General features: G+C 39.5%; 1 protein-coding gene across 5 annotated transcripts in view; it reads right to left on the bottom strand.

The window, feature by feature from the left end:
- Positions 1-6,275: 6,275 nt before the first annotated feature.
- PTPDC1 (protein tyrosine phosphatase domain containing 1) overlaps positions 6,276-20,618 on the bottom strand; it is an 85,981-nt gene continuing 71,638 nt past the window's right edge. For 4 of the 5 annotated variants that reach the window (XM_059926288.1, XM_059926287.1, XM_059926286.1 and 1 more), the window contains 7 exons: positions 19,274-19,354; positions 18,921-19,039; positions 17,852-17,989; positions 14,873-16,131; positions 11,730-11,915; positions 9,159-9,269; positions 6,276-6,611 (listed from right to left, as the gene is read on the bottom strand). In XM_059926288.1, coding sequence (XP_059782271.1) covers positions 6,495-6,611; positions 9,159-9,269; positions 11,730-11,915; positions 14,873-16,131; positions 17,852-17,989; positions 18,921-19,039; positions 19,274-19,354 — 2,011 coding nt within the window. In that variant the 3' untranslated portion in view covers positions 6,276-6,494. The remainder of the gene's footprint in view (positions 6,612-9,158; positions 9,270-11,729; positions 11,916-14,872; positions 16,132-17,851; positions 17,990-18,920; positions 19,040-19,273; positions 19,355-20,618) is intronic. The other variant, XM_059926290.1, reaches the window with a different exon arrangement.

The following is a 20,618-nucleotide window of genomic DNA, read 5'->3' as shown; positions in this document are numbered from 1 at the left end:
GTCCAGTTGTCTTCTCTTTTTAGACCTTAAAGAGATTTTCAAAAATTAAAAACAATGCCACTCATTTAAAAATATAGTTATTTTTCACAAAGACATTTATGTTAAGAAGTACAGAACAGGTTTTTGTTCTTTTAAATGAATTATTTTAGAAATTTGTCAATTACTAATATATATAAATATCAATAAATACAATACAAATAAGCAAAACCTCTTTGAGGAACTTAATGATTCTTAGGAGAGCAAAGGGGTCCTGAGATAAACCAGTCAGAACTGCTGCAGAGGAGCCAGTGTTTGTTGTGTGCATTTGTGTATGCAGAATCCACTGTCATATGCATGTATGTGTGTATCAGTGACGCTACAGTTTTGCTTTCTGTCACGTAGTCTCTCAGTTGCTGAGAGTGGGATGCTTAAGTCCCAACCCTAATTGTGGCTTTGTCTATTTCTCCTTTCAGCTCTATCAGGTTTTGCTTCATGTAACTGGATGCTCTGATGGTTGGTGTGTACGTATTCAGGATTGTGTGTCCCTGGTGGGTTGATCCTTTTATCATTGTGTAATGTTTCTGTAATTTTCTTTGCTCTAAAGTCTACTTTATCAGATACTAATATAACCATTCTGCTTTTTAAAAAATAATGTATGCTATAACCTATCTATAACATTGTATTTTAATGTTTCTGGCAGACAGGACTTATTAATCATTTTTTATCCACTTGGCCAATCTGTCTTTTAATTGGTGCATTTAGACCATCTGAATTTAGGTAATTGTTAGAACTTAAGTCAGTCATTTTATTGTTTGCTTGCTTTGTGTTCCTCATTCTTGTTTCTTTTCTTTCCTGTTGTAGTTATTTGAACATTAAAAAAAAGTCCATCTTGATTATAGTTTGTGAGAGTATCACTTTGCATAGTTTTCCTAGTGCTTACTGTAGGTATTACATACGTAACTTGGCACCGTCTACTGGCACGGATATTTTACTACTTTGAATGAAGTGGAGAAATATTACTTCCATTATGCCCCTATACACTCCACTCTCTTGTTTTTAAATATAATTGCCCTAGGTATTTTTTCTATATACACTGACATCAGGGATCTCCCCTCCTTTCCTCTACCCCCTTCCCTTTCTTTTACCCACATTTGTTGAATCCCTTCTATGCACCCAGTGTTACACTAGGAGTAGCAGTTCCATGGATGAAAAGAAAGAATATCAACAAATCCAGCATCCTATGTTTAAGTCCTGTGAGAGACAGAGATGCATGTGAACACACACTTGAGAGAAGAGGAAACACAAATGTCCCCAAACATGTAATAACATATTGGAACACTATCTCCATCAACTAGATCTGGCAAAAATCAAGCACTCATCAGACAGTACTAAGTGTTGACAAGGATGCAGAGCAATGGGAACTCTCATTCATGGCCGCTGGGAGTGTAAACAGGTACAAACATTTTTAGAAATGCTTTCTTATTGCATAGGAAACTGGACATGTGCATACCTTAAAACCCATAAATTCCACTCTGAGCTACACAGGTTAGAGAAACTTGCATGTGTGCACTCATGTGTTTACACTAATGTACAAGTATAAACCACCAAGTGTCTATCACAAGTCAAAGGGATAAATGGTGGTATATCCACATAATGAAATACCACTCAGCAGATAACACATAGATCACACATCAACACGCATAAATATGAGGAGCATGTTGAGCAAAAAAAAGCAAGTCACAGGAGAATGCATACTGCATTCTTCAGTTTACATGAAGTTTATAAACCAAGCAATGTGTTATTTGAAGTAAAACTATAAACACACACAAGGTACACTGTAAGCACTGAGGAGGAGCAGAGATTTTGCTTCCTCCTGTATCAGTCAGCTCAGGCTGCTGTAACAAAATACTACAGATGGGTGGATTAAACAACAGACATTTATTTTCCCACAATTCTGGAGGCTGGAAGTCCAAGATGAAAGTATCAGCAGCGTGGGTTCCCCGGTGACCTCTCCTTGGCTTGCAGATGGCCATATACTCTGTGTCCTCATATCTTCCCTTTGTGCATGTCTGTGTCCTGATCTTTTCTTCTAAGGACAGCAGTCAGATTGGATTAGGGCCCACACATACGGGGCCTCCTTTTAACTTAATCACCCCTTAAAAGGCCCTATCTCCAAACACAGTCACATTCTGAGGTACTGGGGATTAGGACTTCAACATATGAATTTTAGGACATAATTCAACCTATAACACCTCCCCACCTCCTTGGTCGTCAGGTAGTTGAATTTAATTACACTTAACAAAGAGTTAGTTAGAACATATTCTGTTTGAAGGGATCAGAACCGACTTTTGAAGGACATTCAGAATTAACTGAATAATAAGTGTTGAGAATTAGTCTTCCAGCATTGTATAGAAAGAGTGCAAGTGTGGACTGAAGGGGGTAGCGAGGTGGCATACAATGCAGAACTCAGGGTGCTGATGGAAGGAGAAGATAGCATGGACAAGTGACGTGGCAGATATAGACATGCACTAGACTTGGCTCCTGATGGCGGGATGAATGACGGAATGATTTCCTGGGCGTCCCCAGCATCAGCAGAGTGCAAGCACAGAGTAGCACAAATCAACTGCTGAACGAATAGGAGTTTCATATTAGTCTCTTCCAATTGTATTGGAACTCTAATGTGAGCATACAGGATATTCTTAGAAAATAATTGATCATCTAAACTTTGCTAAAATAATTCAGAAAATGTCACCTACCAGTCCCAGGTACATTAAATTTAGTATTAGGTTGAACCATATGAAATGGCCCATATTTGATAATTTTTGACTTGCAGAAATGGCCATTCAATATGGTTCAACCTGATTCAACGTCTGAGTAGTCTTGTTCTATTTTTAAGAGGAGAAAGAAAATGATAAAGCAATTCACTAAATCAAAACCAAGGAGTATTTGAAGACTGTAATCAAATGGTCATGTAAGTAGGAAAGTATTCTAAAAACATAACTTCTCTCCCAAAGAGGCAATCTTAAAACATGTTTTCATTTGCCTCCCAGAGGCAATCTTAAAACTTCTTTTCATTCTTAAAACATCTTTTCATCAAAAAAGCCAGGAGGCAGGAGCGTAACAGCCTTCTATTGTGATATAAATTGCAGTGGATGTATGAAACTTATTTTGAGTGCAAAAGGTTTTATGATATTAAAGTCTTATTGGGACATTATTTTTAGTGACTGGATATTTTAGTTGATGGCTTAGAACGAAGGTTTGCCACAGCTCCACTATTGAATGGCTCCATTGTGATTACTTATAAATCAGTTTTATTGTCAGCGTTGGGCTAATCAGAGATCAGCTCATGCTTAAAAGCATAACTAAAAAATAATGCACCACTGTGTAACAGGATTTGTTGAATTTTTCTCCTGCCATTTTATCTGTAAATAATTTTCAACACCTAACAATGAAAAGGGCTCCTTTGGTAAGGTGCTAATCTTGGGCCACATTCATAAAAATAAAAAGCACCAAAGGGAATGTGGTTCTTGGTTCACTTGCACTGAAAATATATCAATGCTTATTAATTTTGAACAACAACAAAGATCCTATGAGTAAGCTATCACTTTTAAACAATCACCCAAATTATTTGGGGGCCTTCAGATATCAAGAACTTGGGGCATGCATTGTCTACAACATAGCATCTCTGGAAATTTGTTTAGACCTCTAGAGAACAGCCAGAAATAGCACCCAAGCATATGAGTAAGTGTCCTCCACTTAAGAGAAAATAGAGAAACTTTCTCTCTATTGAAGTATGATATATAGTTATTTTCATGGAATCCAGAGTGACGAAAGCACATACTCTTTCTCAGATAGAACTGGGAAGCTGGCTGAAGCTATGAGAAAGTAGATCAGCATAGCATTTCTGAGTTATGCAAACAGATGAAGCAATCTCTAAAACAGCAGCACTTCATCTCAAAGAGCATCAGCAAATTCTCTGAAATAGGAAAAAACCAAAAAGTGTGATATGCTAGAGATCATATATATGTATATATATGCATGTGTGTGTATGCATATATATATATATTTATATATATATAAAACAGTAACAGCGTGAGCTCAGTCTTTTTCAGAGGACAAAAAATGTGGGATATTTTCACTGAAGTTATGGATAATATGATGTTCTATAATGCCATCGTGGAGTCGAGTGCTGAAAGGGCCTCAAGAGGGAGGTGAGCATGGTTCAAAGTCAGTCAGAGGGGAATTCTTTCATCAGCCAAGTATGAAAAATACTTCTCTCTTGGTCTTGTAAGAGAAGTAAGCAAGACAATGCATGTGCTCAGCCATGGTAGTTAAGTTCTGAATGTGTACGCTTTTGGCCCTTTCCACTCTGCTGACCTAAATTTTGCAGCCCTGTAACTTCTTCCAGAAGGTAGATTTCTATCCTCCGGGCTACAAAGAACTCCCCACCAGTTCAAACACAGGAAGGCAGGAATCTTGCCGACCTTGAGATTTTCCTCACACATTCCTCTTAGAACCCTCCTATCTGCGGTCTCCACCCCTTGGTCATTCTGCACCGACAGGATGGGGACTGACTAAGAGCCTGGCTAGCTGACTATTCAGCCTGCAACTCAGGCTGCCCATCAGGATACTCTAATCACAAAGCCACATCTTTATCATCAGGATCTCAAGAGCACCAAGCTAAAGAACTACAAGACGAAGGTTATGGGTTTTTTTCCCCACTTTTATTCAAATTAATACAAAAACTGTATACAGTCTGATTAATTTCTCCCACCATCTCTCTTTTTCAGGCTGGTGCACTTAGATTTTAGACATGCACTGCTGCAGTCACATCATGGCTGTGCAGGATCCATCCTCTAATTTGAAACGATCATTTCAGACACACAAGCCAAAAGCCACTTGCCAAATAAGCCATGGTGGTGCCTGCCCACGTGAGACTGACTGAGATGAGGATAAACATCTTTTTAGGTAAAAAACATATTTTTATAATGTACCTTTGGATAAATGTAATTGTTTTCTCCCCTTCTTTCCCAGATCAGGCACTTGAAAATAAGAAATTTCAGGAATGGGCAACCCAGTCCATTAAAATTCACTGGATTTGATTTCCTAAAAAATTCAAACAGTGTGGCATTTGGCATTTGCCACTAGAGTTAGTAAGACCAATAATGACTAAAATATTTTTGATGTGCTAGAGCTTGATTCAGAAATGCCCAAGTTGGAGAAATTTCATTTGTTGTAAATTAGCCTTACTTCCCCTGAAATTCTGTCTTTAAGATTAAGTAGTAGCTTTAGTTAGAAATTGGTTTAATATCACTTTTATTGGGAAAAACTACTATCTGTTCTGTGGCTTGGCCTCTCGTGCCCCACATATTCATTTAAATAATATTTAATGGCTTCCATTGCTGATAGTTTGGTTTATAAGGAACTAAAATAGTTTGAGCAATTACTTCCTCTTATCCAAATGAATGCAACCTACATTGAGTCAAATTCAGTTTAAAAGTCTTAATTCTCATAGAAGTAAAGCAGCCAAAGATAGGGCCCTGAGGCAACTGGGTTTATGGAACGATAGATTTAGGAGGTGTGGGCTGGTGCTCGTGCTATCACAACATCGGCATGAACAGAACTGCCTCTGGGGAGAGGCAATGGCTAGGGTGCCCGCCCCTGTAAGACAGTTCTTTCTGCTGGAGTCCTGCAGCTTCCCATACTGCCTGTCACTGATCTCACTTTCTCTGTAAAGATGCTGCTCAGCTCAGCAACAGCCCAGGGGAGTGGGAGTAAGGTTTGATGTGTTGAGAACTGCTCCTTCCGCCTGTGACAGCAGAGGTCAGTGAGGTTGTCTGGAAGCCTGACAAAGAGCAAGTCTATTTCCTACAGTAATAAGTCCCAAACACTGCACTGTCAATCTTTTAACGTAAAACTAAATCACTCTGAAAAATAATACATTTGAGACCCTTTGCCACATTTATAAAAAGAAAAAACAAATTCAAACAAATATTAAAAAATCCTTTAAAAATGTGTCAATTGCCTTCTTATTAACAAATATAAAACAGTTTAAGACACTTGGTGACTTCCTTAGGTCATGTATTGGGGAATAGACACACAGTGAAGTTTTACTACTAAAATTATCTATTTGGTAAAAACTCTAGGAAGAGTTCCATCAATAAGATAATTGTTTTGGAAAGAAGAGCTACAACTTTTTCCAAAATGTCAAAAAGAATAAGGATGTAAACACCGCATTCTTAAAAAATTAATACAACAATATTAATCCAGTTAAATAAATAAAAGAAGTGGCACCAACTTTATGGCAATTTTTCAACACAAAAATGTAACTCAAGGATATTTTAAAATAAATAATTGCTCCAAACAGGAACAAGCATTCTTAGCACAAACCAAGAGCATCTGAAATAAAGTGCTATGAGACGAAGCAGTTCCACATTTCAGCTTGTTCAGCTATGAGCAGAAATGCCATCTAGATCTTCAGGTCTGAAATATTCACGAGGGGAAAGTCAGCCTCACTAAACACCAGGCTTAGGGCCATCTTTTGTCATTTTTCTTTTTTCTTCCAGTGTGTTCTTAAATATTTTCTTCAGGGTGCTGTAAACTATTGGTCCATTTTCAGAATCAAAATTAACCTGGTAACAAAGAAAATTTATATTCAGGATACTATAACAAGAATTTTAACCAGTCTTTATTTTGGGAGAAAAGAAAGGGCGTGGAGAAAAAAACAAAGACTTATAAACAAAATTATACACAATTAAAAAGCACACACAATGCATTTCACACACTAGTTTTAATTAAAATACTATATTAGAACTACCAATCATGACAATACCAAATTTATGAATGAAAACTAAAAAAATTAAATCTAGTGCCTGGATATGTACTGTACTCATGAAGCAAGTCAATAGTGAGTGTGATGGGGGTTTTGAATGCAGAGACTAATCATGGATGGTATAAGGGAAAGGTCTCCTTATTAAAACAATGCACACCAGCTTAACTGTTGGACTGAGGTGACCTGAATGGGGGCCTAGCTTTCCACCTGTCAGCAATTGTAGCCTCAGGTCATACTTAACCTTCCTGTAAAATAAAGACCACAACATCCATCTCCTTAGTACTAAATATGAGGCTCTAACACATGCTTGGCACATATAAATACCTCCATAAAGTTAATTTCCTTTCCCATTGGTGGGAAGGCACCACATATACATATTTGGATTGTTTACCCAAGTTCACCGTATTGCAGGGTTAGGAGTGATGTTAGGACAGAGAACCAGAGCAATCACCACACCTCCACCCCACTCCCATCGCCAAAGAAATGTGTGACTCCTTAGGAAAGGATCAGGATCACTTGGCCAGTGATCCCTTCCCTCCTGGAGAGAGAGAGCAAAGCCTGTTCCCTTATGAAGGGCTGGGAAGGGTCTGAGATTTCACCCTGATAACACACCTTATAGATGCTAGCAGAAGACATGAGATTGCTGGGTCAGAGACAAACAACTTTATGACTGAAGGCAGCACACGCTCCGTAATCACATGGGTTCCCTTGCCCTCCAAGCCCCCTGGGGATGATGCAGAGGGGCACAGGTTGAGTCTGCATCACAGCTGAGGAACTCCATGCTTAGGCAATCCCCCATGTTTGATGAGGGAGCTGTGGCAAGCCTGCTAAGCTTTGGCCTGAAGGAAACATGATCTTTGTTACACAGGAAGCAGATGCTACACAGATTTCCTTGAAGAGCTAGCCTGGAATAGAAGCTATCAGGGCCTTTGCTCCTAAGATTGTGCACAAGGGGAGAGACCCAAGAACGGTATTCTAACATTTTTACAGACAGATTTGGAACAACTGGTATATTTAACTTTTCATTAGTATCCCCCTAAAAGGTCAACAGAAGTTGTAAAGAATTCCTACCACTTTCAGAGAGTCCAGTATTCAGGATTATTTTCAGTTAAATTCAGAAATGTAACTTTATCTTAATCATTATTTTGTCTGTCCTATCTGCAAAAACTTATTAACATTAACAACAGTTTGAACTGTATACTTTGTTAAACACCAAATCACAACCATCCCCACACAGCAGTGGCCTCTGGGTCTATGAAAACATAAACAGAGATGTAAAGGATCACATGACTTTGGTTTTGAGGCGCTGACTCTGGAAACAGTCATGAAGAGACTGAGAGGATGCAAAGTGGTTAGTGCTGTAAAGCATCAGATGAGGAAAAAAGAAACCTGCAAGAAGGACATCACTTTAGAAAGAGTGGATGGGGAAAGAGATTGGCGAATGAGTACAAATAATAAGTGCTATTATCATTAATGTTTGCCACAGATGCTGTCATTGAAAAACTGGGTTCTTTGTTTAATGACATTTTTGTATCACATATGAGAGATACCAAACAAATTGGTTTAAGAAGTGAGGGGAACATTTTCTTTCTTTCAATATTTATTTATTTATTTGGCTGCACCGGGTCTTAGTTGTGGCATGCAGGGTCTTTTGTTGTGGCAAGCGGGCTCCAGAGTGTGCGGGGTCAGTAGTTGTGGCGCGTGGGCTTAGTTGCCCTGTGGCATGTGGGATCTTAGTTCCCTGACCAGGGATCGAGCCCGCGTCCCCTGCATTGGAAGGCAGGTTCTTAATCACTGGACCACCAGGGAAGTCCCAAGGGAACCTTTCCTCTTGGTATGAAATCTGGTGTGTTTTTTCAGCCAGGAAAGACTGCTGCAGGCCAAAAGGATGTGCATGGAAAGGAAACATTTTTTTACTTTTTGCTTAGGATTTGCCAACCAGACACGGTACCGAACTGCTAACGTTGGATGTTAAATTCTCAGTAGATGGTTTCTTGTTCAGACCCAAGGTAGAACTGGCTCAACAAGAAAAGATTCTCTGAGTTCTACTAGGCACATGATTTAAAAATATCTTCTCAACACTCAATTGTTTCTCTCTACACAAAACTTCTTTGTTCCAAAGTTTTCCTTCAAAAACTCCACAGTTCAGCCTTTTATATCATTGTTAGGAAACTGATATTTTTTAGCCAAAAGTTTGCAACTATTTTCAAGAAATGTCAAACACATTTCCATTAAAGGGAAACATGGCCAAAAGGTTTATTTTAGAGAAGGCTGGTGACCCTCGGATTCTGATTTACAAAGATTATACTGACTGTGGTCTGTAGGGGGAAAGAGGAGCGCCACCCACCTTAGTGAAGGCTTTAATGGCACGTGCAAGAACGGCTTCCTCCACGTTGGCAGGAATCACCTGCAGGCTCACTATGCAATGCAACACGCAAAGAATCGTCTGTTGCTGGCCCTGTGTTTGCAGAAATCAAAATCAAACAAGTTAGGGGTGGGATAGGGAGGGTGGGAGGGAGACGCAAGAGGGAGGGGATATATATATACATATAGCTGATTCACTCTGTTATATAGCAGAAACTAACACAACATTGTAAAGCAATTATACTGCAATAAAGATGTTAAAAAAAAAATGCCTCATGAAATAAACTCAAAACAACTGCTTAGCCAAGAACTGGTTTGTGACCAAGTAATCATTATCTCAAATACTAAACTATCTACCAAGGGCTCTACCAGTGTTTACGGTTATGTGTTAACTTGAAAAGCTTTCAGTAGGTAATATCAAAGCTGGTTAGTTATTACACAAAGTAGAGTTGAATCTGAAGATAAGTGCAATTTAAAATCAAATGCCTTCCATGCAGTGAACTGAGGACGATCCATTCTTGTTGTTTCTACACATAATCATTTCAGTATGGCTGGTAGATGCTGACACGTCACAGCAATACGTGGACTAGATGGCTGGGTACTCAGTACCTTCATCATGTCTTGCCAGTTGCAGACAATACTGAGTGGGGAGGGACAGAAGAAGAAAGACAGCCACAGCCCTCCAGGAGCATGCCATAACATAAGGGGGAAGGTCCCTGAAGAATGTGTCCCCAACTTGACTCCTGAGGGCTGCTTACTTTGGAGAAACAAAGGAGAAACTCCATCACTGGAGCAGTTCGCATTCAATACACGTTGCCCCCTGAGAGCCACTAATTTCACTTCTGGAAATCTACTCTAAGGACATGATCTGAAATGCAGAAAAACCTGTAAGCACAAATTATCATTACAGTGATGCCTATAAAAGTAAAAAAACTCTAAATAATGTAAATGCCCTGCATGTGAGGGTTGGAGTGAATGATGAGGAAACAGCACAATGTGACAGAAAGTACATGACCTTTGTGCCGGAGTTTGTATCCTGCTCTGACACATGCTGCACACTGTGGGCAGACTGCTTCACATTCCCTTTTCTGAAAAGTGGGGCCTCTACCTCTCTGAGTTATGGAGATGAACAAAGGTGAAAATAGAAATTATGACCTAGCAAGGGCCTGGCCCATTGCCACCCAATGAAAGTTAACTGCCTTCCTTATCCGCCCTCCTGTTTCATCTCGAAAATTTAAATGCTCAGAAAATAGCCTAAGAAAAGGACTACAGATACAGGAAAAACCTTATCTTTAAAGATGTGCATCACACAACTGTGAGCAAGTGCCTGTGTGTATCTCTGTGTGTCTATATGAAGTAGTAATAGTAGTAGTAGAAGATTTGGAAGCAATGAAGTGTTTACACCACAGCATAGTAGGTTACTCAAGGCTGATTATAACATTGTTTCCTAAAACAAAACAAAGCCTATTTATAAATGAAAATTTAATATCTCTTCAGGGTTAAAAATATTAAATTGTATAAAAGAATCTACAATGAAAAGTCTCCCTTGCTTCCTAGATCCACTGTCTCCTACTACTATTCTCTAAAGCAGGGGTCCCCAACCCCCAGGCCACAGACCAGTAACAGTCCATGGCCTGTTATGAACCAGGCCGCAGAGCAGGAGGTGAGCAGCGGGCGAGTGAGCGAAGCTTCATCTGTATTTACAGCTGTTCCCCATCACTGGCATTACTGCCTGAGCTCTGCCTCCTGTCAGCATTATGGTGAGTTGTATAATTATTTCATTATATATTACAATATAAAAATAGTAGAAATAAAGTGCACAATAAATGTAACGTGCTTGAATTATCCTGAAACCATCCTCCCCCCAACCCACTCCATGGAAAAACTGTCTTCCATGAAACCACTCCCTGGTGCCAAAAAGGTTGGGGACTGCTGTTCTAAAGGCAACCACCATTATCAGTTTCTTATTTTTCCTTCTATATTTTATACATACACAAAATATGTACATAAATGTATATATGTGACACACACCCTTTTTAAAGAAATACAAATGAGTGCATATTCCAACCTACCTCAGTTATTCACATTATATGCTCACAGTAAATAAGTAGAAACAAGTACTTGAAAATGAAAAAGTGGTTAGTTATAACATATCCCCATGTTAGAGCATTACCTACCCATTAAAGTTAACATTAATGAAAAACTTAAACATGGAAAAATACCTATGTTATAATTTTGAGCAAAAATGAAGTATAAAGTTGTATGTGAAATAATTTTTACCAAGTTAACATATGCATCAGTAAGATTGAAAGAAAAGACTTGAAAATGTTTAAAGTAGTTCTCCTGGGGTTATGGGTATTTTCCTTTTTTATTTTTGTATCTTCTAAATGTTTATACTGGGGATGCATTTCTTCTCTTACCTTGGAAAAATTTAAACTAGACCCCGATAAGGGATTCTGTGTGAATTCTCTTTTTTATAACGGGTTTTTTCAGTCTGTAAAACTTGTATTGAGGGCCTTAGTTAACTTCACCAACTGTTCAACAGCTACTTTACCTTCTCTAATAAAAACAGTGCTTCTGCGGCATCCGCAGATCTGTCAACCAACATGTCCACGTCCTCTTTGGTTATCACAGGCTCCTTCAGCTGCTCCACCCAAGACCACATCAAACTGCACAGGATGAAAGGATCCCTTTCGCCACATATTCTTTCCCAAGCTCCATCTCGGGAATTTAGTTCTTTCTAAAAAGGAAGGAAGAAAGAAAGAGAAAAAGAAGGGAGAGAGGAGAGGAGAGGACAGACAGGAAAGGAGGGAGAGGAAGAGAAAGAGAGAGACAAAGTGAGGGAGAGAGGAGGAGAGGGAGGCAGGCACGGTTTGACATCTGATGATCCTTAGGCTGTCCAGGAGAGTAAACTCTTAGGCTCTGGGGTGCAGATCGGGACCCCTCCCAGTGACCCCACTTCCAGGCAGTACCTTGGGCTAAGACATGCAATTTCTCTAAGTCTCAGTTTCCCTTTGTAAAGTTCATCTCCACCCCACAGGTGGACTGACTAACTGAGAGGGCTGTTAAAGCTCTTGGTACAAAGAAAGGCTTAATTAACCTGAGTTCTCCACTTTGTTTAGAGACCACAGAAACAGTTCAAGAAGAGGGAACCTTCCTTTTCAGGCTCCTTGGAACAAAACAAATATTTACTGCAAGGAAGTAGAATGGTAGATGAAAAAGTGTAAATGAAAAAGTGTAAAGTGTAAAAGTGCCAAAAAGTTAGTAAATGTGGTATACATATTTCTTTCAAATTCCTTTTTAGAATCCTATGTAGAATTTAACAAACAAGCCCTGTATTCTGAAATTTGATAGGGTAAAATAACTAGGAAGTCTTGCCAATACTCCAAATGTCTGGGGATAATTTAAGATTTTAAAACTTTACCTCACAGAGATCAGGGGAAAAGTGAGATAAGAATCTTAATTTCTGATAGGGTTCAGATTTATTTTTAATAAATAAAATACGTGTTTGCAATAGTAATAAGCAGAATAATTGCCACCATTCATTCATTCACCCATCCAATATTCATAGAATACTTATAGTATGACAGGAACGATGACACAAGACTTATCTCTGATTCTTACAGCAACCCAGCAAGGAGGTCCCTTTTACAGATAAATGTACTGGGGGGCTCAGGAAAGATGAAGTAACTTGCCCAGGAGCCCAAAGTGCGAGAGCGCATTCCCAACCCAGATCTGCTCTATCCCAGTCTGTGATGTTTTTCTCATGCTACCAGGGTCCTCCAGCACTGGGTTTCTCTTTATTATGTCATAAATAAGCCAAAACTTTTAGTTGTGGATAGTCCTTCATATCCCCATAGATCATGTATATAGCAGAGTAGCTTTTACTCAATTTTTATGTTGGGCAGGAACAACATGACTCAAAGACCCTCTTAGTAAAACAACCATTACATCATTGTTGTTTTCTGAAATCTTCCAGCAGGGTTAGGAAAAACATCAGGGATGATGGAAAGTATTAAACACATGAACTGTATCCAGGCCCTGCTGCCTTTGGACCACATCACCGCAAGCACATCACTTGACCTCTGTGACCCTTAGTTTCCTGACTTGTGATACTTAATTCATAAGGACTGAAAGATTAACAAAGAATCTGTAAAAAATATCATCTGTCTCACAGGGTTACTGTGAAAATCACATGAAATAATAGATGTGAAAGGGCCTAATAAGGGCACAGGCAGCATTATGCTACTCAAATCATGTTCATTTTACTTTTTCCAGAATTCAACTGATTTGTTTTATTACTGAAAGACCCACAATAAAATCTAGAAAGGAAGAAAAAGGCAAACCTGTCCAAATGATAGGGTAGTATCCACCTCTAGGAAATGCTTTCGTTTATATTATGTGTTCAAACAGTCTGGCCCATGTGGGGCTGACCCACGAGGGGGTGGTGAGCTGTCAAGCCTGAACCCGGAGGTCCTGCCGCTAGCTACTGTGGCTCACAGCGACGCAGAGGAGACCTGCTTCACTGAGTGGAAGGCTTGCTCAGTTTGGAGTAGGAAATAAAGAAAATACTTCATGTTGGAAGAAAGCAATACATCTAACTATTCATTAAGCAAAACACTACAGTTCTGATGAAGAAATCGTGTGTGGAAGAGCTCTCCTCCTGTCACACAGTTGCAAGTGAGGGCGAGGCTCCACGCCTCCTCTACCCGCCTCTGCATCTGGAAGGTCTGGCCTCCTGAAAAGTGTACACACCTTGTTTGATTAACGGTAGCATATGGAAAAGTAGCTACACAAATAATTCATGGTAGGTTATGGGCTAACGAGCCAAAATTTCACTGAGCCAGGCCTCCCCAGGTCAGCCCCACATTTGGGCAGTTTACCTGTTTCTGATGACTAGGTTTATAAGGCCTGCCTTTCCTCTAGACTAGCTGCTTATTTTGGGCAGAGAGCAAGGTTAATTTAAGACTGTCTTCCTAGTGAAAGTACGACACAAAAAGGCGTTAAAATTTAAAATTTCACATTCTAATTTAAGTAAAGGCTAAGAAATAGACCCCAAGAACCCAATCTCAGATAAAACCAGTGGCACAAAGGTACGCTGTGGCCACTCCCAGTTGCCTTCCGGAATCCAGCACCTGCCTTACTGGGGTGGATTGGGAAGTCTGCAGGAGGGAATGCTGAGCAGACAGCATCCATCACTCGTCCTTCTGGCTTTACTTGATACTTGGGTTAATGAGCTTTGGAAAAGAATTGTCTCTATTTCATTTGTATCTCTGTCACTGGTTCTCAAAGTGTGGTTCTCTGCTAGGTCTCAGGTTAGAGATACTTCGGGTCAGTTCCTACAGCTGTCTGCTGTGGTCTGTTCATCTGTCCATCAGTCCTGCAAGCCCAGTGAGAAAGATGGAAACTATCGACATCAATCAGTATCATTGCCTTGCTCAGTCAAGCACCCTGCTGAGTGCTAAGCACTAAGTGCTTTCTTTCACAGAGATTGAAATGAACCTACAGAACAGCCCTGTGTCTGTTGTTTCTATGACAGCAAGCTGGTATCATAGCTGAGTAACTTGAAGTTCAAAAGTTACGTATTATACAAACATGTCTTCAAATTCCTGTAACAAATGAATCTGGGAAAATGTATTGTTTTTTCTCTGACACAAATATTTCCTGCTCATATATAATTAAATGAAATACAAGTACCTGCCACATTTCTACCTTCTTTTTCACTTCCTCCTTTTCTGCAATCTCATTTAAATTTGCCAGGGCTTTGGCTGCCAGTATTCTCCTTGCTTCAACACTCAAGTCAGACTGTAAAGCCGTGTATGGACCAACTTCAGACAGATATTTGCTATCCCGGGTTTCATGTCCAACCAAGAACTGTGCTTTGGGACTGGACGCACAGTCCACAGGGCGGCGGCAAGTCTCACTGTCCTCCGCAACGGAGCTTGGGCCACAACCACCATGAGTTTCACACTCACAGTGGGACACTTGCTGGTAAGAACAGTTTAGTTCCTTAGGGATATTTGCAAAGTTTGGTGTAACTGGTTCCCCAGGGTTGTATGAACCTGAAATACCTGAAGAGAAGGTTCTACTTCGCTGTACTTCCTTTGGAATGTTCGTCCTATGGAAAATTGATGACCTGTCATCTTTGAGTCCTTCCAGGCCTCCAAATTTAGCATGATTCCAGAAAGAAAATGTATTGCGGACCAGCGTTTCCTTATTTAAATCTAGCTGTGGAGACTGTGGGGAGTAACAATGGCTTATGTGCTTCTGCTGCCTGGGGTTATGGCAAAGCACGGCCTGGGCAGGCACTGTCCACGGAGTCCTCCCTTGCTCCAGAAGTGACTCGGCTCTCTTTAAGTCCGAGTCACTGTAGCTGAGCTGCCTTTTCAGACGAGTCAGGGGCTGAAGGCACTCAACATTCCGCCTCTTCCAAAGAGGGTCAAACTCTTGCTCACTGGAAAGAATCACATCCTGATTCTCAAAATCTGCCACCACTGCATTGGGGGTGAAAGAGTCCGATGTATCACTGTCATGTCTCAGTAACTCTTTATCCAGCTGCATTGTGACCATCTCAGAAACAGTCTTTTCAATTTCAGCAGAGAGGCCAGGTACTTCTGCCACTTCTTCCGTCACTACTGGCCTGTTCTCAGCTAAGTCCAGCAACAATTTGCACACGAGATGGATAATTTTGGGTACATGTTTCAGAAGTCGTGCCTCATAGCCATGAAGCAGATGCCGCTGACGAATGAGATACTGTGCTAAGGTGACAGCATGTGCCTTGGGGTCACAGCAAGAGAATATATTGCGAAGAGGAATCAGAAACTGAGTAAATTCCCTTACACATAGTAGCTGTCCTCGGGTTTGTATGGAATTAGGTCGCTTTGCCCGAACAAATATAATTGCTTGGTCAGCAGTCATTCTTGTTGCAAAAACTAAGTAACATGCTATTAAAACACCTAAACAGTGAAGAAGAGAATATTGATATGAGAAAAGCTTATATTTTTATTTATACTCTTTGGTGATTTAAAATTTGAATACGTGTTAGGAAACCACATAAATACAGAAACATTTTAAGGACAATGATAACTTTTTGTACAGGTGTTCATCTATTTACTAAGTCTATATGGCAACCCTCCCCTTGACTGAGAACCCTTGGTCACCTCTGTACTCCAGGGCAAGCACCAAGAACTGCCACAGTGAAGGTGAGTAGGTGTGGAGTGAGGGGGGATGACTGAGTGTGGAGGGTGATGACTGAATAAACTGATGACCTGGCCCATTTACCGTCATTAATGCCCAACTCCAACATGGAAGAAAGCCAATCCTGCTTTCCACTCTGAACAGCTCTTAAAAATTTCTATCCAATCAGTCTGTACACTCTGCTTGGAACTTCCCACCCCTGCCATCTTTGACATCAACTGGTGGCACATTCCAGACTGGCATTTTTCCTACTTGGGTATTTTTATCTTTGGCAATTATTCACATTCACAATCTATTTTTTTCTTCTGATAATTCTTATTTAAGACTAAACTAATGCCTAAACTAATATATATTTTCCTCTAGACCATAACTATTTTTCTATAAGCACTTAATATTAAGGAAAATAGCCTTAACAGTATAAACATTATGTATTCTTGTTAATTAATACTAAATTAAAATGAATAATAAAAAGGCGATAATCAATTAACTCAAATATAATAGTTAATTAACATCAAGTAAAAGGCAAATCAAAAGACATCTGTGTTAATCACTAAGTTTGTGAATCTCGCTACACGTGAAAATCAGAACCTCTGAAAAAATGCATGTTTTCCTAGTATACGGCAAGGTCCAACCTATCTTTCTCACTAGGACATGTCAGTTCTTTGGGGTAAGTATGAAATATCTGCAGAGCTGTCATGTGGAATCCCTAGAACAGTGAGATTTTGGCTCAACCGTGAGAGCTGACAATCTGGGACAGAAATGCGTCTCTACCCTAAAGATGCTCCCCAGCAGGTGGAAGATCCAGTGGCAGGTATATGGGTACACTGTGGACAGAGTGGAGCTCAGGTGTCTGGCTAGATTATATGACAATGAAGATTCCAACCCTTTTTGTGCCCCAATATCAGTGTTGCACTGATATTCTGCAGCATTTTCAAGTAAAAACATTGATTTTTATATAGAATTCTAGGTACAGGTAAGACTCTCCTTTACAAACAAAATCCTTACAGCCATGGATTTTAAATCATGGCCCTGCCACTTACTTGATGTAGCAAATTAACCTCCTTCAAAACTTACATTGTTGCTAAAGACTTAAAAAGATAGTAGGTGAAACAATGCTTGCTATTTTCATTATTATTTTGGTTAAGGAAAATACATTTTAAAAAGACACTGCATATTAAAAACAAAGTGTTGATTTTTTTCCTTTAAAGAAGAAAATCAGAAAGATCATTTAGCTAGCTATGGAAATCCACTTATTCATTACTCAATATGATGAGGTTTTAGCACTAAATCATTCAAAAATACTCTCATGAATATATGGTCACTGAAGCTATCTAAGATATTTCAAGTATCTTTTAGTGACTTGTTCCATTTGACTCCAAAACTTCGATAGGAATCTGAAAACTATCCTCTAGAATTAGGAAATATTCCTTATATGTTTAAATATGTAGAAGGACAATAAAACCGCCTCCTAGAGTTTACCTGTTCGACCAAGCCCTGCATGACAATGGATAGCTACTTTTCCTTCTTGTAAGGCAAATGCCATCACCTTCACCATATCTAAGATGGTGGTAAGGGATGCTACACCATAATCCTTCCATCCAAAATTGTAGAAATAAACTGGACAATGAGAAAGAGAACAAGAAGAAAATCAACATACAGGAAAAATACTTGTAAAGACATTTGAAAAAAGTGAGTGAATTCATGAAAAGTAAAGCTGTAAGGCATGCAGATCTCACTGGATGAGTAGACCTAAAATAATAGGCTTTTTACATTTCCAGTAAACTTACTGTTAACATTTCTTAAAAAGCACATTCTATATTACTTAACACATTTCCTGCTGAAACTCAGTCAGAAAGAATTAAGGAAAAGCAGGATTGCAAATTAAAGTCAATGATCTATGCCAAAATTACTCAACCGTGGAGGGAAAGCATGCAACCTTGTTTAAGCATGGAAACATGTCTAACTGATAAATGCCATAAGGTAGTACATATAGATTTTCTAACTAGTGGGATAAAAAAGCTAACATAAACTTCTTAAAAACAAGTTGTAGATCGTCACATACAGAATCCCTGCATCCTACCCAGGGGCAGAGCTATGCAGTAGGTAAAAGCATGAGTGAGTCCTGGGTTCCAATCCTGCTGCCATGTTTAAGCTGTGTGATCTTGGGCAAGTCAGAACTTCCTCAGCCTGTGTGACCTCATGTGTGAAGCAGAACAACTATATTATGTGACTGCTTTAAGGATTAAATGAGATGACAGGTCTGGATACTGTTTATATTAATTATACAGGCATTACTTCTACAAGGTCTCCTCTCAAGATCCCTCTCACAGGAAAAAAGAAATCTTATACTTTCAACAGCAATACCACAGAAGAATGATCGCATTATTTAAAGTCAAAGTTAGCTCATCTTCACTTTTTAGAAGCCCTACTACACTACTATGCAGTAACTGTTTATTTCCATCACCTTTTTAACCTAAGAGCTGAATAGACAAAAAGTCTCTGAGTTCTGTCCTTGGTAACTCATGGAGAGGAGGATGGAAGGACTTACTGCCAGCCTCCATGAAAGCTTCAGGAAGGTATGTGAAGCCACTTTCTTGTTCCAGCGGGTTCCCACAGCTGGCATGCTCACCAGGACGCTGCAGGTTGATGATACTTTTTATGCCATGGCTTAAAGGAAAAAGAAAAAAAAATTAGTCATATTGGGAGGTAGTGTTAAAAAATTAACCATTTTTGGCATTAATAAACATTATTAACTACTTTCAAAACCATAATTGTCTTATTTGAAATAAGTTCTTCACACTCCTGTTGGTAAAATGAAAGCACCCCTCCATTTGAGGTCAAAAGCAATAGGAGAGAAAACACAAGCTGGCTTATTAAAGTGTGTAAACACGCAACGTTTACCTTTGGAACTGCTCGATGATGCAGTACTTCTCGAGGAGCTCAGTGGACGGGCGTGCCATGGCCAGGATATTATCAGTGACCCTACAGATGGGAGGAGGGACTGGTGATATGCACAAAACTGAGAAAGAAAGATTTCAAGCCCTTACTTTTTCTATGATTTCAACAATGCTATAAGGTAAGAATCTCCTTATACAAATCCGGCTTCAATTCTGTATTATGATTAGGGCTCTAAGAAACCCTAGCTTCTTAAATCCCTGGAAAAATTTCCAGGACATAAAGTATTTATGGACTCCAGCAAAGTACTTTCAAGGACTTTCATGAGATTCTAGTGGACATGACGGAATGATGGAGAAACCTCAGCTGGCAGCAAAGGACATCCTGGATTAGTTATCCAAAGGTTACTGACTAAATGAGGAGGGCCAGCTGGGAGGCATTTTTAGTTACATAGCTATCTGTACCTCAGTTACTTAATGTATTGAGTGGGGATAATGCCTGCCTCACAAGGTTGGTATGAGAATTCAATATGATGTGAATGTAAAGACTTTAGCACAAATCCTAGCATGTGGTTATGAATAAATGCTGAGTTACTGTAATTTTGCAAAAAATATGGCTTTGGAGTCAGTTGGACCTGGTTTCAAATGCTGGCTTTTCTACTTTCTAGCTGTGTAGTAAATTAATTAGTCTCTGGACTTCAAGTCCTTCACCAATAAAATGACATTAATGATGCCTACTAAAGAGCTTTATGAAGATAATAATTTGAGAGTGTTCAGCACCATGCCTGGCTTGTAACCAAATGGATGTTTACTGAGTGTACAAATGGATAGAGACCCAGTAAATGGCTATCACTCTCACTAGGGCTCTGGCTTCACACTGTTCTGATTGCATTTCTCACCAGTGACCTGGTGAAAGATACATAAGGTAGACTATTGCAAGTTGTGGGTCACAAGAACCTGAGAGGAGTAACAGAGACATTAGATGAGCAGGTCAGGATTCAGAAAGATACTATCCCTCATGCCTGGGGCAATGTCTAAAACTTAACAGGGACCCCCAAAGGTTTGGGACCCCCCCAAATTTAATAGCACTTAGTGTAGGACTGAGAGAGATGTAACATGAAAGCAGCAGAGGCGAAAAAAGTTCAGATAGTTTAGTCAACAATAAACCAAAAATATGAATGTGACCTTAAGCTGCATTATTAGAAATTTACTTGTCTGACCACACCTCAGAAATAGTGTTTGCTTTTTCACAACATTCTTCAAGAAATATAGTGATAAACTAGAACATGATTTCTGGAGAACAACAGTGACACTGGACCCCAGACTATAGTACTACACACGTACTCAGCAAA

Source organism: Balaenoptera ricei, chromosome 6, assembly GCF_028023285.1.
Source record: "Balaenoptera ricei isolate mBalRic1 chromosome 6, mBalRic1.hap2, whole genome shotgun sequence".
Classification (NCBI taxonomy): domain Eukaryota; kingdom Metazoa; phylum Chordata; class Mammalia; order Artiodactyla; family Balaenopteridae; genus Balaenoptera; species Balaenoptera ricei.
Note: the sequence above shows the minus strand (reverse complement) of the source record. Positions and strands in the feature narration are given on the sequence as shown.